This window comes from Gossypium hirsutum, chromosome A05 (assembly GCF_007990345.1).
Source record: "Gossypium hirsutum isolate 1008001.06 chromosome A05, Gossypium_hirsutum_v2.1, whole genome shotgun sequence".
Classification (NCBI taxonomy): Eukaryota; Viridiplantae; Streptophyta; class Magnoliopsida; order Malvales; family Malvaceae; genus Gossypium; species Gossypium hirsutum.
This window is the reverse complement of record NC_053428.1, coordinates 106,350,873-106,365,706: the sequence shown is the minus strand read 5'-3', so window position 1 is coordinate 106,365,706 and position 14,834 is coordinate 106,350,873. Positions and strand designations below refer to the sequence as shown.

General features: G+C 29.6%; 1 protein-coding gene and 1 long non-coding RNA gene across 3 annotated transcripts; one reads left to right on the top strand and one right to left on the bottom strand.

Annotated features, from left to right (window-relative positions):
- Positions 1-6,702: 6,702 nt before the first annotated feature.
- On the bottom strand, positions 6,703-8,382 carry LOC107959599 (uncharacterized). 2 transcript variants are annotated; one of them, XR_001700843.2, is made up of 3 exons: positions 8,143-8,382; positions 7,944-8,002; positions 6,703-6,962 (listed from the first exon to the last, which is right to left on the bottom strand). It is a non-coding gene; the product is annotated as an uncharacterized lncRNA (long non-coding RNA). The 2 variants fall into 2 exon arrangements; XR_005927557.1 differs by lacking the exon at positions 6,703-6,962 and having other exon boundaries at positions 7,748-8,002.
- A 194-nt stretch (positions 8,383-8,576) lies between these two features.
- LOC107959597 (general transcription factor 3C polypeptide 6) lies at positions 8,577-11,585 on the top strand. Its single transcript, XM_016895681.2, has 5 exons — positions 8,577-8,766; positions 9,233-9,352; positions 10,139-10,189; positions 10,887-10,938; positions 11,301-11,585. Exons 2-5 carry the CDS (start codon positions 9,233-9,235, stop codon positions 11,498-11,500), a joined length of 423 nt encoding a protein of 140 aa, XP_016751170.2. The 5' UTR covers positions 8,577-8,766; the 3' UTR covers positions 11,501-11,585.
- Positions 11,586-14,834: the final 3,249 nt, after the last annotated feature.

Genomic DNA, 14,834 nt, shown 5'->3' with positions numbered 1-14,834 from the left:
TAGTCTTCAAAACTCGGAATTAGTTTTTGTACTTTAATTTTTAGGAATTTAATCCTTTTAATTTTTGAATTTCAAAATACAAATCCAATTGTTACTGTTAACATTTTTTTGTTAAATTCAAGTTTATTACAACGTTATTTTTTAATTACAAGGCTATCACGTAAAAAAAATTATTTCAAAATGTAACACTAATAAATTTAACAATGCTAACAATTTAACCTGAATTTTTGAAATTTAAAAATTATATAAATTGAATTCTTTAAAATTAAAGTACATATATTAATTTCTAAATCTTTAAAAAAATACTAAAACTTATGATATATTTTAACCTAAATTACTTAAGGGAATATATGTTATATAAATTTTATATTTTAAAATATAAATTTATTAAATTAAAAACTATAAAATCTAAACAAAATAAAGTGAAAGGGGAAATGCTATGTCATGTTTTTTTCCATGGTTAGGTGAGTGTTTGGTCCCACTCGAATTTAATGGCTGACTACAATCAAATTGCAACTGTTGTTTTAGACCCCCATATGTGTGGATAGCTTGTATGTTGATTCTTCCCCATTCCTCTATTATTTTGCTTTCTAGTTTACGTCCATCAAATTCTTTTTTTTTTTTCAAAAATACTTCCAATAATCTAAAACATTATATATTATTATAATCGTCCAACATATACTCAATTTCCCGAATTCAAGGGACAACACAGTCTGTCACTGTGCAATCACAGTGAATAAACTAATATTTCAAGTCTCTTTTACATATTCACTTGTATAGTAATAACTACGTGTGTTCCTGTTTCCACTGATTTTCTTTTCTTTTTTTTTTCTTAAATATGATATTTATTTGAGTATGCAGATGGGATGTGAAAAAAATTAAAAATAATTTAAAAATCGATTGAGTCTTAGTTCGATTAGTATCGGTATTGTTGTCAATGTAAAAAGACATGGGTTCGAATCTCTTATTTAAGGGTTGGGAGGGGTTATGGGTAGTTATAAAGAGTATATCAAAAAAAGCAGATATAATAAGAATCTATAATGAGATTTATGTTCAAAAAAATTCATTTAAAAATACTTATCCAATCCTTCTCAATTGTGGATATTGAATAAATTAGTTACTCTAAAAAAACAGGAGCAATTTAGTTCATTTCAATTTATAAAGTAAGCATCGTGAAGTTAATGTTTTCCGTCAATTGTACATAATTTTAATTGATATAATAACAAATTTATCCCTTAATATTTATATGTTTTGTGTAAATATTGACAAAATATTATTAGCAGAACGTGAAAATTTTGAGAGTTAATCTTGTTATTATACCAATAACAAAGTTATACAATTGATGAAAACATAAATATTGCGACTTACTATTAAAATTAACAAAATTAAATTGCTGTAGAGATGAATTTAATTTACTTAATGTTGGATGGTTTTACAGAAAATGATTGAAAACTCCATCAATCCTTTTCCATCTCTTCACTGATTATGTTCCTCTTTTGCAGAAACGTTATGGTCAGACCTGAGAGGAATTTTAGGGACTGAATTCGATGATGATCGACCATCTTCTTGCTCCAACCAAAGGGTTGATGAAGTAGATTAAAATAAAGGATATGGTTTTAGTTTATTAAAGATTTGATGTTGATGGTGCATTGTTGTTTCATTGTAGGGGACACACCTCCCTTTTTTTCGTGTTTGAAGGAAATATTAATTCGTCAATGGCGGAAAGGGGGAATAAGAGAATGCAAAGAAATGGGCTCAACATGCCACTTTCGAGATTTGTTCATCACACTAGGATTCATGTATGGTTGATACAAGGTTTTATTATTGAATAATCAACGTAGGAGGGGTGAGAAATAAATGCGAGTGAGGTTCATTAAATAACCTCTTGTCCTTCCACTCTACTTGAAATCAACTCTTCTTTGGAAAATGAATAATGGGTTTCTTGCACTTCACTCGTGAATATAGTAATATATAAAAAAGAATGAGATTAGCATTAAAAAGAGAGTGGCAGCAGGCTAACCACAAGCTGGTCCCTCGCCTCTGATTCATGGTTTTGTCCCCTTCATAGCCATCACCAGTTGCTCCATCGAAGGAGCAGTTAGTTGGCATTAACAACTCATGTTCTAGTGTAAGCCATACGTTAACACTACATCACAATACCATTTTCTTTTGTTATATTCAAACAATAAAAGATAATCCAAGTCAAAATAATTACCAAAGTAAATACGTGGAACAAGAAAAAATAAAGATTTTGGATCAAATTATGAATTTGTCCCCATTTATGGTCACAACTATAATTTCTAGACTTGAAGGAGGTGTTATAAAATTATCTTAGTTTGTAACTAGTTTGTATTCTAGTGCAGGATGAGTTGTATGTTAGAGTCGTGTAACCCAAATTTTTATTAAAGAAAATGACAAAATAGGAGATCTGTGGGGGCAAAGGCAGTATAGTACAGACTGCACAAGTGGAATCCTACACTTTTTATATTTGATATTGATTTAAATAAAGTGTTTCAATCTTACTGCATTGCTTTTATTAGACTTTGATTAGAATAAAGTTTTTAAACCTATAAATAGACATAATCATCTCTCATCTTGTATCATTCGAATTTAACAGTTAGTAATTTTTTCTTCTCATTTGCGCGTGGTTTTTCTCGAAAGGGTTTTTCACGTAAAATCAGTGTGTTTTGTTTTTTCTCTTTCTTTGCGATTCATTATCATTATCAACGTTCGATTTTCACATTATATATATTAAGTTTATGTTATTTTGTTATAAAATTAGTTTTTGTTTAAAATTTTTAAATAAGTTTTTCTAAAAATCATTAATAAATTGAAATAGTGTTGTAACTACAAAATATTTTTAAAAATATTTAATTAATTTAAAATTATATTTGATTTTAAACATATTGAATATTAAAAAAATAAAAAATTCGTCATAAAATTAATATTAATATAGTATAATTTAAATAATCTTATTAATAATTTCTTACTGGTTATTTATTTTATATATGGTTAAATTAATTTGTTTTAATATCAAAGTTGTTAATATTCATTTTTTTTAATTTTATATTTATCTTTGCTCTACTTTAATAATTAACTCTTTTTATATTTAAAAATATAAGTTTAATTTAATAAATGTTATTAATATGTGTCTTTTTATTAAAACCATATTTTAAACTTAATAATTTAATATTCATTAATTTTAATATGATAATATTAAAAGTTAATTCACTTAAGTAAAATATTAAAATAAAGAGATACTTCATTTAAAATCAACTTTATATTTAACATATAAAAAATTATAAAGAAAAATTTTAAACAAGAAGGATGAAATAACTTTTATTAAAATTAAAAGGCATGCATAATGATTAAAAGAGTAATTTACCCACACTGTAAATAAATACTTCAAATGGAAAGTACCATATGTTAAAAAATAGAAATGTGACTTTTAAAAATTTATTTCTTTTTTTTTAACCTCATATTGTTATAGTATATATATTGTTAGCTCACTAAAACAACCTGAAATTGCCAAGAGGGGGAATTTTTTAAAAGCAAGAAAGAAAATATAGAACAAATAAACACAATGATTTAGAATGGTTCGGCCCCAATTGACAACTCCACTACTTTAGCTTTCCACAATTAAGGATTTTCTCAAATTTACTAATTTGTCTAACCTTTGGAGGTAAGGTTTAACTTTACAACTCCCTTAAGGTTTTTACCTAAACCTTAAAATAAAACCCTCTCAAAAAGTAATACAAATAAGCAAACAAAGATGTAATCCTTACTAGATTGGACTGTTTGCAAATTTACCATAAATAAATTAATAAAAGCTAAATAAAAAACAATGATAGCTCACAAGTGTGTACAAGAAAAGTATGAAAACTTTAAGCACAAAGGTTGATTGATTGAAAATTCTGCTTTGACAATCTCTTTTCTTGTAGACCCTTTGAAGGCTGGTATTTATACCATTTAATTGGTTTAAATTGTTGTATTGTTGGAATATTGAATAGAGTCGTTGGAGATGAAAATACCAATGCATTAATGTCACCTATAACAACAGGTATCGATACTTTTTCTACGAGTATTGATACCATAAACATTTAATGCCTAATTTAGTGACCGTTAGAACCATCAATATAAATATTAAGGGAATTCTATCGATACCAAATAAAATGTATTGATACCGTATCAATACTTGATAAAATCTTAAAAAGTCAGAATGCAAATTTCGTATCGATATTGAAAAATGTATTGATAAAAGTATACCACTACCGATACTTGAAGAAATTTACCGATACCATATCGATACTTGGTAAATACTTTGGAAAACAGAATGTCATTTTTGTATCGATACTAAAAAATGTATCGATAAAATCTTGATTCTATCAATAATCAATAAAAACTATCGATACTTGACAAAAAGTATCAATACTTTTTGGCCTGGAGCAATTTTAACAAGGTTGAAAAATGTTTGAAAGTTTGTTTAACTAACTTGGCCTTAAAATATTTTTCTAACTATGAGTTCAACAAGTTTTCAATTTAGATGTCACTTGAAATGAAATTTTTGCCAAGTTTTGTTTAAAAATATTTTTATTTAAAACATAATATTTGTTATATCAAAATAATTTTCCAATTAAAGCTTGGTTCAACAATCTCCCCCTTTTTGATATAACAAAACATTTTGGTAAATTCAATTTTGAATAAGTTTGCTCCCATTTTCTAAAAACCATTTTCAATTTAAGGCTTAGACAAATTTTTCATTCATTACCAAAATTTGGCATTCATTTATAAATTGGTCATTCATTCTCAGTTAAAGACATTTTGAAAACTTGGTCACTAAATTTGTAATTTGGCATAAGACCAAACAATCAATCATTAACCAAAATTTAAATTTACCTTTCTCTTCTCCCCTTTTTGTTATTACAAAAAGCAACAAGTAAAGCTTAAGAGAGAGATATTGTTAGTTCAATAATAGAGATTGAAATTGGGGAATAAAGAACTAACATTTTCAAAATAAACATTCAAGTATATGAAAAATACCAATATAAACATAAAAGTACTAGCACATAGAGATAGGAAAACAAAGACAAGAAATGTGCAATTAAAAGTATGAGGATGTATGAGAATGTGATATGCAACCTAGTCTTCTTGAGGTTGGGGAGGTGAAGGGAATCTAGTCATAAGTTGAGCTATTTGATCCTCTAAAAAATACATCCTACAGCTTATACTATGAAACGCATCATTAACCTCAACTCGAAAGCCTTGTAATTCATCGCCTAAAGAATTAATGGCACCAATGAGCGTGTCACCTAGCTCGATGAAAATAGGAGCAGCTTGAGAAGAACCAACCAAAGGAGCAGATAGAGGAAGAACATGCTTGGGAGGAGGATGAGGAACTTCATCGTGACCACCCTCAACATCTTCATCTTTAAGAGCTGCTAATTGGACATCCTTGACCTATTTACTGGTGTGTGGTTCTTTCTTATATCTCGCATGATGAAGGGCACCAACGCCAAAAAGAGTAGGCAAGGCCAAAGAAGGGCCACCTCGGGTTAGGATTTTTAGAAGTTTAAAAATGTAAGAAAGATATGTTCTAAATGGAAACTTAATGGCGTTGGTAAGCTCCTTACCTATGACCTTGGTAATGTCATTAAACATGATAAGTGCGAGGTTGGGATGCTTATTGTTTTGAAAACAATCAATCTACCAATAACTGATAGATCGAATGATAGAATGTTTAGAAATTTGTTGCAATATCCATGTAAGTATTAAATGTAAAAAAGTGATCATGGAAATTGAGCCCAGATGCGTTCGAACTCAGAACGATCAAGGTTGAATTATAGGAGCGTTTCATATTCGACACCCTATCGGGGGAAGTTTTAAAAAATCTCTAAAAAATTTTACGGCGAGACAAATAGATATATTCATTAAAAAAAGAGTTGATAGCAATAATGGTTTCATATGTTTCATCATGTTCAATCAATGCATTCAAATAGAATGCTTGAATGATATTAGCATGGGTTTGAGAGGAGATTTTGAAACAAGTAACCCAATTTCATTCGGCCAAAGTAGGAAGATAGTGAAAATTAAAATCGATTAAGGAATTAAAATCAAGTGGCTGAGACACATTTACTTTGCGAGTAGAAAAATAAGTGTTAAAATGATAACGTTCATCAGAGTTTCTAAAACAATCATTTAACAAATCCATTGTACCACTAGATGGGTTGGATGATGAGGTATCGGATCGAGGACATTTATTTAAAGGGATAATGACAAGCTAAGATTCTAGACACACTAAATTTATTTTGAAAGTTTGTTTGGGAATTTTATCAAGCACTTGGTGGGAAAAGGTTTTTGAAAATTTTTCGAGAAAAAATTTTGGTTTTAAGCAACCTCTTGCAAGAAAACACAAACTCCAATCAACCTAATAACACAACTTTTAGCCAAATATTTAACAAAATATTTTTGAAAATTTTGAAATAAAACGACATTTTTACCTCAAAATATTGTGAAAATGATGAAGAAATCCATGTAGGGAACATTAAATCTTTATTAGGAAGAAGTATTTGAAGATTTTCTTGAAAGATTTTAAAGATTGAATGCCTTTTGTGTAAGGTTTTTTGAGAGTATTTGAAAACGGTGGAGAGAAACTTAGGGTAAAAAACTAATTTTGAAAAAAAAAAGCACAATGCAAAAATTAGGTATCGATATTTTTGTATCTAATATTTTTGTATCTGTAACACCCTAAACACGACCTAGGTGTCTAGACCAAGTCCAAAGAGTTACATTAACGTTATTAAGAAAACCATACCTAACAAGTCATGACAACCATTAAATCCAACAGACAATTCAACAATCTTAGAAAGGTCGAAGTACTAAGAAATACTGGAACTACATAATAAATATATAATATGATAATAAAATAGATCCCCTATTCTGACCCGGTCAAGCCCGTGAGTTACCTGAAATTCAGTCAACAACACAGTGAGTAGAGAACTCAGTGTATAACCAATATAGATTCAATTAGAAGCAAAGTTTTAATAAGAAGTTCCCGAATCTCAAGTTCCAATCAGAATCAGAGAATATTCCATATAGGATTAACGTAATAGTTATATGATAAAACAATTCCAGTTTATATACAGAACAGATCAGAAACATATGCAGTTTTCCTACCCCATCTGCTACACACCATTTCCAACCATCCCAACTGTAACACCCCATAATCCCAAACCGTCACCAGAATAGGGTTACGAGGCATTACTAGACTTATACACTAACATTTATACAAAAATGAGTCATAAATTTGCATTCCAATTCAAAACCTTTCAAATTTCACAATAAAGTCCATAATATGGGCCTACGGGGCCCAATACATGCTTTAGAAGTGATTCGGGACTAAACTGGCAACTTTGAAAATTTTTCCTTGAAGATAGGGGCACACGCCCATGTGGCCTGAGACATGGCTGTGTGGCCAACCCGTGGGGTTCCCATGGACGTGGGCAGATCTGACTTGTATACACGACCGTGGGAACAACCCGTGTGACATAAACAGAGAGCTACACGGCCTAAGCACACTCCCATGTGACTTGGCCATGTGAAAACATGATTTTTGACCATTTTTAAGCTATTTTCACAAAGCTAAACACACTAATTCATGCCCAAACATTTACTAATAGTTCTTAAATCAAATATCATTCATTATGCCATTCAAACTTAGCAAATATTCATTCATTCACTTCAATACCTCTTAAGGATTATGTACCACAATACATATCAAAATTATACTACATTATCATACTAGTCAAACTCATATAAGTTTAACTTCCAAAATATGCATATTTCATACCATGCTTCAACAACTTTCATAATTATTCACTATCATGTACAAAATAACACCTTAACAACCTAGGTACATGCCATTTTACCAAAAGAAAAGTATTCACCACTTTAAGTCCGGGATTGGCTTGGATGCTGAGTCATTAGCTTTCTTTCGTACCTAGTCCTGCACACGGAAATATACCGTACGTTGAGTATACACTCAGTGGTATTTCTATAAACTAATACTTAAACAATAATAAGCTATGTATATACATTATAACTTAAATTTTTTACTTTCATAATCTTAATAGCTTCACCCCTTACATTTGTAATGGGCCAAATCTGCCCGGGCCAGTGCAAACACAAATCAAACAGACCAAAAACAAATAACTAAATAAATAAAATCCCACAGTCCATTACTGTCCAATTACAAAAACAATATCCCAAACCCAAGTACAGGCCCAATAGACCCAATATCTAAAACGAGCCCAATGTCAGCAAACCCTAAGGCAAGGGTTCCCTTACGCCGTAGCCCTCACTAGCAGCCTAGCCACCCTAAGAGCACGTTTGGTTCAGTGTAATAGGTAATCCATTACGCCCCGATTACGCGCCTATTACATTACGCCCCTATTCCGACGTTTGGTTCGCTGTAATAGATATTACGCGCGTAATACAATCCCGACCTAATCCCCAAATTCTCTGCTTTTCTATTCCCTTCCTAAATCTCAGATTACCTATTACGTCCGGCTTCCCTTCCCAACTCTCTGTTTTACCCTCCCTCCCTACCCGAAATCGACCTATACCCTCTCCTTTTTCTGTCCCCATCATTTCTCCTCCCATTTCCCACTGCTTCATTTTTCCTCTCGGAGCACGTTTGGTTGTTGAATCTTACCGACGGCTGGGGTTCCTCTCCCTCGGAAATCCTTAACTCTCGACTAAAATCGCAAGGTAAGGATAATGGGTAATATATTTTGTTTTTCTTTTGTTTACTATGCTTTTGAGGTAGAGTATGTTTAGGTCTTAACAGTTCTCTATTTATGTTGATTGGAATTATTTAGGGTTAGCTTAAAATCACTACAAAGTTAAATGTCTCCATCTCTGCAAGTCCCCCCAATATATATATTTTTTGCGAAAAATTTTGAACTTGGGAGAAGATATCTAATTCTTATAGATTGGTTTAGTTTTCTATATGGAATGGACATTGTTATCAGTTAATCCTAGCTGCTTGATGAATCTTTCTTCTTCTTTGACTTCTCTTAATCTGTTTGGGTGTCGTATGCAATGGAACTTCTCTTAATCTATCTCGAATACAACTAAATAAAAATTCATATTTTTTCAACCATTCTTCTGAAAATTTATTTTGTTTGTTTTGCAGTATCTTTGAAGTGTAATGTTTTTTTCTGGGTTTGATTAGATGGAGAAAAACAAGGATGATGATTATGGAGAGGAAGAAGATTCAAAGTATGTATTACTTGATCTTGAAGCTGTTCGTGGGCAGATTGACATCCCTCCAAATGCACCTTATACTCTTTCTATAAGTTCTAAATTTTTGTATGTTACAAATTTGTTAAGGTTTTTTTTTGGCAGTTATGTGAAAATTAGAATTTATAACTGAATGAGTATTTAGGAAGTTTAGTCTTGAATACATATGACAGATACAAATATTTTTAAAAAAACTAAGAACCCGAGAAGAAAGCTTTGCCTTTGGTTTTTGTTGCTCGATGTTCATTTTATATTTGTTAATTCATGAAACGAAAGCTCTCATATTTTTACTGGTCAGCTTATGAGGATTAGGGAATTTTAATGTGTTGATAGAGATCTTCATCTAGATATATAATACTACCTATCCGTGTGATTGCTTTAACTATGGAGAACTTAATCTAGATAAACCTTGTTTAGATTATGTATGTACTTGCTTTGGACTTGTTGGATTTAATAAACATTAGATTCAGCAATCTACATTTCAGCATTTATGGTGTTATATATTTATATAAAATTTGGCAAGTTTATAATTTGTATTATATAAAATTTCTTACATTTGCGTATTCATTTAGTTTGCAATATGATTAATCTTAATAAAAATCAACCTATATATGTTTTTGTTCTTTGATTGGAGCTCTGCATAGATGAATACGGATTTGATTTTGGTGTGTAATTGTAAGCTTCTAATTATTTGTTTAGCGATATTTTTGCCTGGAAATATTGCTTACTTGATTTACTGGTATTTTGCTGTCAGTTTTGAACAAGGTTTGATTGTTGTTTTTAACCCTTTTTTCTTTGATTTATCATAGTGTGATGATCAGATTGTTATGAATGTCAGGGTCTGGATACGATGAATCCAATATTAATCATAGACAAAAAAGTTAAGCTGGTGAGTTGTTAACTTTGCAAATCTTGCTATATTATTTAAATCAAGGTCAGTGTCAGATGTGGATCTGTACGTGACATGGATTTACCAAAATTTTCTATGTTTTTCTCTATATTTGGAGGACCATTCCTCCACACTAGTGTCTGAATATGTTATGTATACATAAAGAAACTGAAAAGTCCGAACAATATTAAATCTAGTATTTACCTTGAACAACTAAGGTTCCAACTTCCAGGTTATTTATGTTTTGAAAAGTTTATTTCCCTTGATGACCATATTTACTAAATATCTTAGGACTACCATTATTTATTTATTTATTAATGTTTATTGCTAGAAATTTTAAATGGTGTATGAATGTCTCTGTTATGCATGAGAATGACGTAAAGAATTCAGGAAGCCATAGACCGAATATGGTATTATAAATGGAAAATATTATCTAGAGATCATTTTCCAAATCATTATCATTCAAGTCTGGATAACTGGATAGGTATTCATATCTGACATTTGTTTCCAATTCCGGTAATATAAAAGTTTGCTTTGATTTGAACTAGGGATTTGGTGGTCCGCTATAGGCCTAAGCTATCGCTTTTATAGTTTGCTTTGATTTGAGCTTTAATAATCACCAACTGATTGCTGAGATGAGGGTTTTTTAATTCATGAAATTTTCATGTTTTAAGTTAATTTATTTTCCAAATTACAGATCGGAGAATATGAAGAAACAATTGGGACTTGCTTTGTTTTCTCTGAAGATGGTGAGCAATATTTCCTGTTATACTTACTTTGAGCTAAACCGGGACTTGGTTGACTTACTCCATCCTATTCTCTCTTTGTTATCATCTTCTTGCCCCTTGCATAGCGGAATAGCAAGTTACTTGTACAATCCAGGCATTCTTGTCGTGTTATTATTATTTTTCTATGTCGTATTGCATTTAAGGTGTTATATAGTTTGTAACACGATAAATCCATGATAGATTTTGGCATGTTCGTGCATACATGTTGTGTTCCAGTAGTTGAACTTCTGTCCGTAACATAGGCTGCCTCTTGGTTTATTCTGTTTCTCAAACATTTTGCATTGCATGAATTAATAACTTGTGTGTGAAATTATGATTTACAGAAGCTTCACCTGTAGTACATGAAGAGACAGGTCCATCAGAGGCAAATCTCTTCTCAGGCAAATATATACTAGATCCAAATCAAGCTCCGAGAAAGCAAGTAAAACCGGTCGCTCGACTTCAGAAGATTCTCAAGTTCAGATTGTTACTCGACGAGGATGTTCAAGTCGAAACAAATTCCCAAAATAATTCAATTTTGTAAACTAGCAAACTCAAAATTTGTAGTTAAATGTTGATCCTTAACTTTGAAAGTAATTTAATGAAATTTTGAAAGTAATTTAATGAAATTCAAGCTTAGTTATGCTCTGAGGAAGAGTCCATATTTTTAAGCGGTGGATCTTGTATATAAACTATTTCAGCAGATTGCGAATTATAATGCAGCAAATGTAACTTTTTAGTAATGAAGGTGTGATTGATCCGAATTATTTTAAATTGTATAAATTCATATAAGAAAATTTATTATTAAAAATTTTATGAAATTATATATTATTATTAAATTATATGTAATAATAATTATTTTAAATTATACAAATTCATATAAGATAATTTATTAGTTATAATTATTTTAAATTTTATTAAATCATATATTTTAATTAAAATATATTTAATATTAATTATTTCAAATTATCTTTTATAATATCATATATTATGATTTGAGTAAATTCATATAAGATAATCAATTATTAAGAATTTTATTAAAATATATATTTTAATTAAAATATATTAAATAATAATTATGTTTAAATATGATTAAATTATTTATTTTTGATAATAAATAATCTTATTAAAATTTAAATAACAATAACAATAATCATTTACCAAAACAAATTTATGCTAAGGGTATTCTGGTCATTTTAGTTTTCTCCATTATGCTATTACACCTCTATTACATTCAACCAAACAGAGTTTTACTATTACGCCTGTATTCCATTACATTCAACCAAACAGTTGATTTGCTATTACACCTCTATTCCATTACACCTCTAATCCAATACACCTCTAATCCAATACAGCGAACCAAACGTGCTCTAAATCTCCATACGCCCCAACGTCCAGCAGCCACGCCACAGCCCTCGTACGCCACACCCGCACCCCGTACACATGCCAGTAGCATCCGTACCTGCACACCAAACGTAAGAAAACAACAGACGCAAGAAAATAGCAAAAAAATTTGTATATTTCTTTTTTATTTTTCTTCTTCTTTTTCTCTTGGCTATAAAGCAAAAAAGAGAATCGTTTCTAAGTTTTTTACGAACATATTCGCATGCTAAATACAAGAGCAACAAAAAAATTAAAGGTGATTTCGTGCGTCTATGGTTTCCTATTTTGAATCTGTTTTACCTCTTTCTCTTCGTCTTGTATGTGTTTTCTTAGCATAATGGAATAACGAAAAAGCTTACCTTTATGAAATAACGACTGAAATCCTTATCTCCATCGCGGACATCGGAGTTTGAGAGGAGATTTCGAAGTCGAGATTGACGAACCTTGAGTGGGGGGACCACCGTTTACGGTGAAAGCCACGGCGGGTTCACGATGATTTGGTGACGGTTCAAAGGGGGAAGGTAGAAAACCTAGCAGAGAAAAGAAATTGAGGGGAAGGGGCTGCTTTCTTTATTTCTGCCGAATGAATAAAAGGGGGGCTGTTGTTTTTTGATATGTCTTAAGCAGCCAAATAAAAGATTTTAGGGTATCTTAACCTAAAACATAGAGTTGGTATATTTATTGTTTTGATGCCTAAGTGTTGAAGCACATTGCGTTTCAGTCCTTCCTTTAATTTCAGCAATTTATCTTGTTTATTAAATATCCCTTTAGTTAAATTTTGTTTTAATAGAGTCTTTTTGGGTAGTATAACTCTTTTTTTTTATTCACTTAATACCTACTTTTTATACATGTACATATGTACTGTTTTTTAGCTATCATGATGATTTTACTCCTTTTTTATTATATATAAAATCTTTATTTCAAAGCTTTTTATATTATATGGTTTAAGATTTTTGTATAAAGTTTCCTCCCAATATCTTGTATACTATTATACATATAAAGCTCATAGTAAAATTAGTTTTGTTGCTACTTTCTTATTTTTATTATATTATGTTTGGAAGCTTACTGTAATTCATTTTGATATGTTTTTAGTGCATTGGTTAATTCATTTTATGTGTATGCTATTATCCTTTGTGGACTATAATATATTATTCATATATGTTGTTATATGCTTATAATTCCATTTTTTTTTATGAAATCACCGTTTTAAAATTCTTTTATATCATAATATTTTGACGTTTTATATAGCACTTTGTTTATAAATTTTTATATACATTTGTGTACATATATTAATTTAGTTGAGCTTTCTACTTGGAAATACTCGTATTTTAAAATTAATCTAGGTAGTTTAATTTATTTTAATTATTTCGCATTATTTACATGTGTATAATTTCTTTTTTAAAATTTGTTATTTTCATATTTTTGTATAATGTCTCATTTAAATATCCTTGTGTATATTTGTACATATATTATTTTAATGATTAAACAGTCGTTTTAAAATTCATTTTTATGCTTTTAAATTGTTACTTCGAAATTCTTTATATCGTATTATTTTAATATATTATATAGTATCTCATTCAAACACTTATATATATATATATATTTGCAAGTATATGACAAAATTAATTTGGGTTATGTATGCATTTCCCTTTTACTTTATTCTAAATTTATTTATATATATACGATTTGTAAATCTAATATGTTTTTCAAATTATATTTCATAATATATATTTTTTACCATCTTTGCATATTTTATACATAATTTTTTTTATTGTCCCTTATTATATATAAGTTGTCAATTTTAAACCAATGTCCTTTAACACTTCGTATATCATTCGATTTAAATATTAATTCTAAATTATATTTTAATGGTCATACGTATACCTCTATTTTGTTTCTGTAAAAGGTTTCTAGTTTAACAATTCATGTAATATATATTATGTGTTCATCCTTTTAAATTTGTCTTATATGTATATACATATTTTTCTTTAATTTTGTTATTTTGTTTCACCTTTTTTGGGCATTTTAATGTGTTGTATTAGGTTATATATATATTATTGTGGTATATTATTTTAGGAATTACTATCATATTGATTATCTTTCCTCCATGATTAGGAAATTGACAATGTTTTTAGATTGATTAAATTCGATTGTTTGTCTTGTTAGTTGATTAAACGAATTATATTATCTCCATTCATTCATCATAATATTTCATACATGTTTATTATCCCCTTTTTTATTTTTTTTATTTTTTCTTTTCGATTTACAAGTATCACTTTATAATTTCTAATTCTTTAAAACTAATTATTCCCTTTTATTTCAAGTTAAATTAGTGTATTTCAAGCCGGTTTTATAATTATTTGTTTACAAATTCTTTAAAACGGAGACGATGTTTGATATTTAGCAATTCGGGGATTCGTGTCCTATCGTGCTGGGTTGTAATTTCTCGTTTGCCCAAAATAATCGAATGTCTTTAGAATTTCGTTCATGTTTTC

What these genes read in the sequence shown, in the direction of transcription:
- LOC107959597 (XM_016895681.2), top strand. Translation starts at nt 9,233, where the DNA reads ATGGAGAAAAACAAGGATGATGATTATGGAGAGGAAGAAGATTCAAAG. An exon ending in TAGACAAAAAAGTTAAGCTG is followed by an intron (nt 10,190 to 10,886) that starts GTGAGTTGTTAA and finishes TCCAAATTACAG; the next exon opens with ATCGGAGAATATGAAGAAAC. An exon ending in CTTTGTTTTCTCTGAAGATG is followed by an intron (nt 10,939 to 11,300) that starts GTGAGCAATATT and finishes TATGATTTACAG; the next exon opens with AAGCTTCACCTGTAGTACAT.